This window comes from Saccostrea echinata, unplaced genomic scaffold, assembly GCF_033153115.1.
Source record: "Saccostrea echinata isolate AGI-Se365-2 ecotype Australia unplaced genomic scaffold, CSIRO_AGI_Sech_v1 ptg000014l, whole genome shotgun sequence".
Lineage (NCBI taxonomy): Eukaryota > Metazoa > Mollusca > Bivalvia > Ostreida > Ostreidae > Saccostrea > Saccostrea echinata.
Window position 1 is genome coordinate 5253879 of NW_026889763.1, and position 9566 is coordinate 5263444.

A 9566-nucleotide genomic window follows, 5' to 3' on the forward strand; every position below is an offset into this window, starting at 1 on the left:
CCAAAATTGTTTTTAAAAATCCTGTAATTTAAACATTTAGATGAATTTTCTATGCTCATATGCCAGTCTTGTAAAAATTGACTTAACAATGTCTCTTTCACAATAGATTTTAACCAAGAAATACTGGAAAAAAATTTGATTCATCTACACATAAGACAGACCACATGAATTCAAAATATCTCTTATACATTTCAACCATGGATGCAAAAATAAACCTTCAGAAAAGCATTTATGGAGAAAGCAATACATTATATATGTAAACTTACGTTCATGTGACATCAAAAGTTTAGCCCAATAAGTAATCATTCGTACCTTTATACGTATTATTAAAAGGTATCGCCCAGTTTCCCCGTATACCATACAATTTGGAGTGCTGGATTTAACATGTAAAATAAATTTCAGAAATTTTAAGTGTACCTTTTCTAAAATTTCTGTATTTTCGTAGCCCCATACTTCACACCCGTTCATCAAAATTGGGCTTATAACTCTGTCAAAGCAAAGAGATCTATTTGACAATCTACTGGCAAATTAAAATACCTTATTTTTCTAAGTACTCCATACATGGCTTTTGATGCTTGTTTAGTTAAATGTGTTTTGGCACTTCTGAAAAAACCACTACGAGACATGATTACACCTAAATATTTAAATTCTTTCACAATTTCAATTGGTGCACCTCTATACAAAAATATTTTCTTTGAAATTCTTCCTCTAGAAAAAATTACAATTTTAGTCTTGTCTGTATTTACTTGAAGCTTCCAATGGTCACAATAATCAGAGAAAATATTCAAAGATCTTTGTAAATCCTCTGGATTATCAGATAATAAAACTGTGTCGTCAGCATAAAAAAGTATAAATAGTTTAAACATAATCTGCATTTCAATTTCTAATTTTTCACTAAAGCTCGTAACCCCTTCAATATTGTTCTGCAATAAATAGTTTTCTAAATCGTTAATATATGAAGTAAAAAGAAATGGGGATAAATTTTCCCCTTGTCTTACCCCAAGGTTACACATGAAAAATTCAGAGATATTTTGATCAATATATATCTTCGATTTAATACCACTGTACATATTTTTGATAACTCTTAGACATTTACCATCTATACCACTTTTAAACACTTTGGACCACAAACCAGATCGCCAAACAGTATCAAAGACTTGTTTAAAATCAATAAATGCACAATAAAGTTTTTTCTTACTAAAAGAAACAAATTTACACAAAAAAATCTAATATCAGTATGTTATCTATTGTACCATATCCTTTTCTAAAGCCAGCTTGGGCTTCAGTAATCAATTCTAACTCATCAGCAAAAATATTCAAACGTTCACATAAAATACTGGTAAATACTTTTCCTAAACAGCTCAATAGTGTTATTGGTCTATAGTTTTCAGGAAGAGTTGGGTCTCCCTTGTTTTTATATATTAGCTTAACGATACCAATAAGCCATTCCTCAGGTACAAAACCAGTATCAAAAATCAGATTGAAAAAGTCAACATATAGTGGCAAAAAACATGATGTTGTTGTACTTATATATTCGTTACAAATTTGATCATATCCTGGAGCTTTATTATTTTTCAGTTTGTTAACTGCTTGCAAGATTTCTTCTGCAGAGATTTGACAATTTAAAGGGGAGTTATTATCGAGATTGACATCAATATCATCTACATCACCTTCATCATCTTTAGATTCATTAATTTTTTTTCAAAAAATCGTACATTGCTTTGATATCAACTTCAGTTTTACATCTAGCCTTCGAACTATTTAAGGTAGTATGGGATACCTCCACGGTATGACGTATTTCCGTTTGAAGTATTGTTTTGATTTGCATGAGTGCTTATTATCGGGTCAAAATTTGTAGATACACCGTTGAAAAGAACACTCTGAAGCTTATTTCAATGCAAGTTCTCACAAGTCGGCATTTTAAGTAAAAACAGACAAAAAAATCGCAAGTATATAAATTTACTTATAATTGTACAACGGACATTTAAAAAAGCAAACCCCTGTAAAAGGTAGTTTCAACATTGCTGCTTTTGAACACTTTTAAGCAAAAGCTGTATTTCAATTGTTTGAGTAACTGTACAGCACCTTGTGTGCGGTGAGGCATGGATAAGTGCGATTACTTCACATTGTGCTGAATTATCACCAATCAATTATCACGTTAATCAGAGCTGGACTTTTTTGTTATTTAATTCAAGAAGAAACTGTTTGGTCACAAATCAGCTAGCTGTTGTATATAGTCCCAAAACGTTCAGATGAACATCTGATGAATGCAATTGCTCTGAACAAGACACGTCCTGGAAAGCGATTGTCCATGCATTGTTTTCAAAACCGCTCAAAGTTGAAAACTACAAAGTGCGATTTTTTTATGGTTGGGAAAAAATGCTCATCATTTCTAAAATAGCACCCAGGTTTTTTCAGCCCTTGGAAAATAAAGAAGGATAACTCTTCCGCTCGGATCTTTTAATTCAAAAAAATTTAAATGCATTTTATATTTTCCATTTATATATATATTTTCAATTTGTTTATTTCACTTTGCTAACATATCAAGATACATTCTTATTGTAGACTTTCATGAAATGTTATCCGTCTGTTTTCAAGAAATAAAGTTTTCCCAGTTTTTTACGCTTATTTTTTGTTGAAAATTAAAAAAATACTAAGACATATTTCTTGTCATTTTTGTTTTTATAAACACTTTATATTAGCAAACGCCTGCCTATAATATTAAGCTTATGAAAAAAGAATTATGCAAGAAAAAAAATCGTTTTTGTATTTCTCATTAAAATAATAAAAAAATTATTAAAATTACACTTTAATATACTGAAAGGTGGGGGTATTTCAAATCCTTCTAATTTGGGTACATAAATATGTAGGAGAAGTTTCGTTTGGTATCCCATACCACCTTAAAATTCTCCAATATTCCTTAATATCACTTTTCTGTAGATTTTCTAATTTTGACGTTATAGATAAAGAATGTTCTTTAATACATTTATCCATTGTTTTCTTGTATTCTTTACTTGTAATCTTAAGATTTTCGGAGTTCTCCGGGGTTTTGTGTTTATTGTGAAGACGTTTAGCCAAATGAAATTTTCTTCTTGCAGCCCGGCATGTCGCATTGTACCATGGTCTATTAACTTCTTGATTATTTTTCAGTTTTGATTTGTTTTTCACATCTAGTGTAATTTCTGCTGTAGATAGAAATAGACTACACAATTTACTAGAAATGTTGTTTATATCGCTATTTTGGACAGTATCAAGATTTTCTCTAAGTTTTAAAACTTCTGTCTGTAATTCTTTCAATTTATCAACTTCAATGTTTTCTTTAAATTGTTCAGATTTTTCCGGGTTCCATTTATACTGTTTGTTGTTGTTTTCGTCACACGGTTGATTGGTTGAGTGAGTTTCTACCTTTAGGTTTTCGAGTTCAAATGTCATTGGACAATGAACATCAGAATAAAAATTACAAAAATCATGAATGTAAAAATTTTTAAGCAATTTGAACATATATACACTACATATTACATAATCTACTGTACTACTACTTCTACACGTGAGTTTATCTTCACCAGCTCTACCATTTGCTATAAATATATTGTTATTTTGACAGAATTCAATGCATTTGTACCCGTAAGTATTGCAAGTAGTATCTACAGGTAAACGATCAAGTTTTATATTCGTGTCACATAAAATGCTACCATGTGTAATAGCTTGTCTTGTTTCTTCATCCCAATTATTATGATCTGCTATAAATTCGTCAATATTTACATAGTCCTGCAGTTTACCCACACGGGCATTGAAATCACCTAACAAGCATGTATATTCAGTGTCATGTGAGAGATTAAACAATTCTCTCTCTATTTCTAGAAATCAATCTTTTGAAGCATATTTTGTATTTTCAGGGGGTATATATACAGTTCCAAATAGGATGTCATTTGGTAGATTAAACAAAGTTTTGGCAAGTGAAAACCAGTAGACATATGGGCAATGGGTAAAAAAAATTAACAAAATCAACTTTAACAGCTAAAACTATCCCGCCAGATTTAACCTTAGCTATATCAAATCTATTTTTCATGAAAGTACAATAACCTGGTATGTTAATATCGTCAGTATTATCTGTTTTTGTTTCAGTGAAACATAAGATGTCATATTCAGATATAAAGTTTAAAGATTCAGGATACTGTAGTTTGCGCCTGAGTCCACACACATTTAATGCCAAGAATTTAGGTCGGTGTGAAGACTGCTCTCCCTCGCATTCCTAGCCGTCTCGGTCTGGCGTGGACGTCTGGCCTTTTCTTAGATTGTCGGTCGCTGTTGTTTTTACTCTGATTCGACTGATTGGTCGCGTATTGATCAGTCTAGATCTGATCAAGCGAGTTAGGAATGTAAACTTCACCGTCAATGTATAATATGTCACGAACAAGTTTCACCTTTTTCTTATCTTTTCTGGCCTGTCTCATGACGGGATACAATTTCTTCCTTTTTTCTTCTATTTCAGTGGGATATTGCTCATTGACCCAGACATGAGTTCCACTTAGTTTTTGGGGTGCACGTGTCCGTATGAACTCTCGATCTTTAAAGAAAGAGAACTTAGCCACTATGTTGCGGGGGTATTCGTTAAATTCGTTCCACTTTCCCACCCTATGCACTCTCTCAAATGAAATCTCGTAGTAATGTTTAAATTTGCGGTGGATAAATTCTTGTAACACTGCTTCGGTGTCTTCATTTTTCTCTTCCCATATTCCACTGAATATTAGATTGTCCCTCATGGAACGAGCTTTCAGATCAATCATCGACTCCCGTAGGTTGGCACGTGCCTCATTCAATATCTTTATATCTTCCATGATCTTTTGACCTTGTTGACCTTTTCCCTCTCGGAGTTCGACCAACTCCTTTCGATTTTCAGTAATTTGTTTCGTGTTGGATTCTACTGTTTCTTTACTGAATCAAATAAATTACCTAAGGAACACACGTTAGATTCTAGCTCTTTCTGATCGTTTTTGATAGTTTTCATTTCTTCTTCCATTACGTTGACCTGAGATGTTACTGTATTTACTGCAATTCGGATTTCTCCTATAGCTGAAATTTTCTTTTCAATTTCGGACAGACGAGCTTCCAAACAGTTGTTTTTGGATTCTATATTTGTCAGTTTAGAATTCATTTGGGTCAGTAAAGAATGTATTTGTGCCAAAGTAATTTCACTACCATTACACAGTTTGGTGCCTCCATCGATCACACTGTGGCTTTTAGTAACAAGATTTGCTGTTTCTGTCATCGACATTTTGTCACTTATACAGTACTATATGATATGTTTAATCAGACTAGTGTGTCTCACATTATGTTACGTTCAACACAAAACACAATACCGCAGTACAGACCTCAGGCCAAAATTAAAAATATGTTTGTTTCCCCTAACGCGACCGACCCAATTAAATCGCGCCGACTGAAAAGTTTTTTTTTTAAATAAGTTTATTCAAATATTTTTTTTTAATTGTTCATCAACTTTTATGAAATACAATTTCAACAAAATCCGGTTTTTATGAGAATGACCAATTTTGATCTACTGTGATTTTCAAGCCTTTGTTGGAAACAAAATGGTGCCCATAACATTGTGGTCTCAGAGGGTTCTTGTTATGAAACAACGGCGACGTATTCACCTTTTGCCTTTAGCTTATTAGAATCCTACTCACTTGTAACATTTCGTTAATAAAATTCACTATGACTAATTGTGATTTGGTGATATTTTCAAACCTATCTTATAAAATTAAGGTACAGAGTAGTCGCCTTATAAGCAGATAAGGGGCCAACCTTGTGAACACATCAATCAATTTTAAATTTTATTTAATCTGAGACAGTTCATTTATGTTCTTATGTTTACTATATGTGCCTACAGGAGTTGTAAATATGTGTGCATATGATATTTCATTCCGATGAATAAAATTCAGACGTTCTTTATTCATGCCTTTTATTCATGGGTTAAGCTTCATGACTATGACATCGTGTATGACATTTAATCATTTTAGATCATGGTTTGGTTCAATTGAATATTGTTTACAAACTCTTTCCAAATATAGTTTTGAAATCGTGATACAGCTTCTTGAGACGTCCAGTGTATTTTTATTTAATTAGGCCCTTGGAGATAGGTTGTTTCTTTACTTTAAATTCCTTTGGGTTTGTTTGAACGTTTGCCCTGTAAAGGGCTCCAAATTTAGACTTGAACCCGGAACTTTTTACCATCGAGCAGTGATAGATCTTTTTTGTACCAGCATCTACTGCGACACTGGACCTAAATTTTACAGTCTGACCGGTCTCAACGACCCACAATGTGATTTGAACCTACGACTTAGAATTACATTGTAGCTCCTTACTTCGGGACCCCAAATTGAAATGCACAATTCGAGGCCCTTGAAAAAGTACTTTGCATATGTAAGCATTTGAAGCTGACAGTAGGTTTGAAAAATATACTCGGATGTCCAGTCTTTACGTATCTAAGTATTTTTAAAGCCTTTTTTAACATTTCAATAAATTTACACTTCCTTGAGATATTTTACAAGGAATAATTGTTGTGAATTGTAAATTTACCTTAAATTTTGCTTTTAAACGGCAATTGTTTCATATTCGGTTTACAAATTACTTTCTTTTGTACTCTCTTTCATTTATAAAGGTATTATTCCATTAAATTGCAGAATGTATTTTTAAAGCTGCTATCAGGAAAAAAAAAATTTGCCTACCTACCTATCCAACTTGAGATTTTAGGGTCGGGTTAGGGGAAACAAAGATATTTTTAATGAAGGCCTCACAACATAGCAGTACATACGAGTGAGCTTTGCTCATTGTCACACAAAGAGGGAATGTTTCTCTCTTAAAAATATCACAAAGACACACTACAAAGTCAATATTCTGAATGCAGAATGTTGCGAGAAGATTATAATTATAATAATATCCTTTTTAGAGCTCGACAACAAGTTTAAATATGTTTTAAAATGAGTTTTTTAGTTTCTTTGCGGGACCGATCGAAAACCCGACTCACCACTTCCTTGACCTTGACCTCGAAGTGCGTTGTAACACGGCACCAATTGACCTACTGGGACACGGGATATTTGCTTGGGAAAACATTCCACCGAATATATTTTAATTTGTGTTTCGATATTCTTCATACCCTATGCACTTAAATTCACTTGTAATAGTACAGTGATATTTTGAGCAGAGCTGTTGCGTGTATTTGTTTATTATATATATTAGCATTGTACATGTACTTGAATTAGCGAACAGAAAGCAGCGAGAAAGGCGCTGAAATAATATTATTGCTGAAATGAGTACATTTAAGGTATGATCAATTAAGTGAATATATGAGATGATACATGTATTAATTGAAAAATGCGGATAAAGTACTTTTTTTTTAAAGCAATTTCTCAGGGAAATTCTCATTAATTTTGACACATACATCTAGATTTTATATATTTCACGGGAATGTTTTTTTTTTTTTTTTTTTTTTTTTTTTTTTTTTTTTTTTAAATTTTTTTTTTAAAAAGTAACTTCTCAGGGAAGTTCTCATTAATTTTGACACATACGCCCAGATTTTATATATTACACGGGAATGTTTTTTCTTTAATTTTTTTTTTTTGAAAAGTAACTTCTCAGGGAAATTCTTATTAATTTTGATACATACATCTAGATTTTATATATTATGCGGGGGTGTTTTTTCTTTTCTTTTTTTTTTTTTTTTGAAAAGTAACTTCTCAGGGAAATTCTCATTAATTTTAACACATATATTTAGATTTCATATATTAAACGAGGATGTTTTTCCCCCCTTATTTTTATTCATTTTTAGTAAATAGAGATACCATAGATAGGAATTATCTCGAATTGATTAACATGACTGTTTCGATGAAAATGCGAAACTTCCTGGACAACTTAGCTTTTGTCTTGTGAGAGACATATTTTTAACCCTTTGGATATTTAAAAGGACTGGGTGATTATGGACATATTTAAACTATTTTTATAAATCCCTTAAAAATAAAAAATAATATAGAAAATTAATGGGTAAAATACGGTAGAACTTCAACATGCGTTTTTTCTTTACTGAATAAAAGTTCAGGGCTAGAAAAATAATTTTTCATATCTTTAGTGTTGGATTTGTTCTACTTCGCATGTATGACCTGAAAGGACAAGGTATGGTAACGGCTGAATCTGGCCCCTTATTTGATGTAAAAATCAGAACACAGTTAAAATTGTGATAGTTTGTAGTTAAGAACTTAAGTACCAGTCCACATAAAAATCAGACAAAATTGTATGAAAGTGATACATGAAGGTTTTCAGAATTCGATGATTTTTCACTCATAAATTTCTCTTGCAATATGAACAACGTATGTAAAATGAAAAATGTTTTGAGTCATGGTTACCATGGAAACCCGGCCAAAGAAATTTCCTTAGCAACCGGCAATTTTTTCCATGTTGATGGACAAAAATTCACCTATCTTTAAGGCTTAAAATAAAATTTTAATACCATGAAAATTATTCTCAATTACTGGTGTAATAAAGATACACATTTAAAGTGTTTTAATAATGCAATAAAAGAAATTTAGGTCTTAAGTTAGTTCTGTGCTAGCCATTGGAAGGCACACATGTTTTGCAATTTTTGCTGATTCAGCATTTTTCGTGATTTTGGCAATATTCAAGGCCAAATTTAAAAAAAGGCCAGATTAATACAGCTGTTGCGTGTATTTCACATAAAAGCAGATGAATTTCTCTTTCAGAATTTGAAGTCAAATCCATGGGCCTTTTTGAAAATTGAATTTGTTGCCTAGCAACAAATATGGGCATTTTGATACATAAAATGAGAAACAATGTAAAAAGTTTACGGAAAAATCAAATGAATTGTTATCTACAAAAATGAAAAACAAATTTTAAAATAGCAGAATTAAATTTGGACTTCCTAGCAAATTATTGAATATTGTATAATTATTTATCTCCATAGCAACAACAGGTTCTCCATAGCAACGCGGCAAAGAAAGTCAATTTTGACATGTATTCATGTAATCTTACTAAAAATTTATTCAAATTAAGTCAGAAAAATGTCGTTGAGCAAAATTGACGATGAAATTTTGGTCTTATTAAAGTTTTTTTGGTACTTAATCAACCCATAGCAACGATTCCTAGTACAGGACAACCAATGTGTACTATGCCTCCTGTAAAACAGATTTGACTTTGGGATCGTATTGTTTGTCATGGAATTGAATATTCAAGTAATGTGCTGATAATTGTATATGCTGAGAGTGTGGAAAGAATATAAAATGTTGTAGCAAATTATTGAATATCGTTCATTGACTTATTTCCATAGCAACAACAACACTTCCCCATAGCAACGAGGCAAAGAAACTTAATTTTGACACATATTCATGTAAACCTGTAAAATTTATCTAAATCAAGTCACAAAAATGTGTTTGAGAAAAATTGACATTGTCATGTTTGTTTTAGGAAAGTATTTTTGTACTCATTTAACCCATAGCAACGATTCCTAGCACATAGCCAACAATTTTGTCAGTATGGGATTCATTCTCTGTAACCGCTGT

General features: G+C 31.9%; 1 protein-coding gene across 1 annotated transcript; it reads right to left on the minus strand.

Annotated features, from left to right (window-relative positions):
* Nucleotides 1-4352: 4352 nt before the first annotated feature.
* LOC133187025 (uncharacterized) lies at nucleotides 4353-4838 on the minus strand. The gene has a single exon (XM_061322398.1). It carries the CDS (start codon nucleotides 4836-4838, stop codon nucleotides 4353-4355), a length of 486 nt encoding a protein of 161 aa, XP_061178382.1.
* Between the last annotated feature and the right edge of the window lie 4728 nt (nucleotides 4839-9566).

Bases quoted from the DNA above. Each gene is read 5' to 3' on its own strand.
- LOC133187025 (XM_061322398.1), bottom strand. From the start codon at position 4,838: ATGGAAGATATAAAGATATTGAATGAGGCACGTGCCAACCTACGGGAG.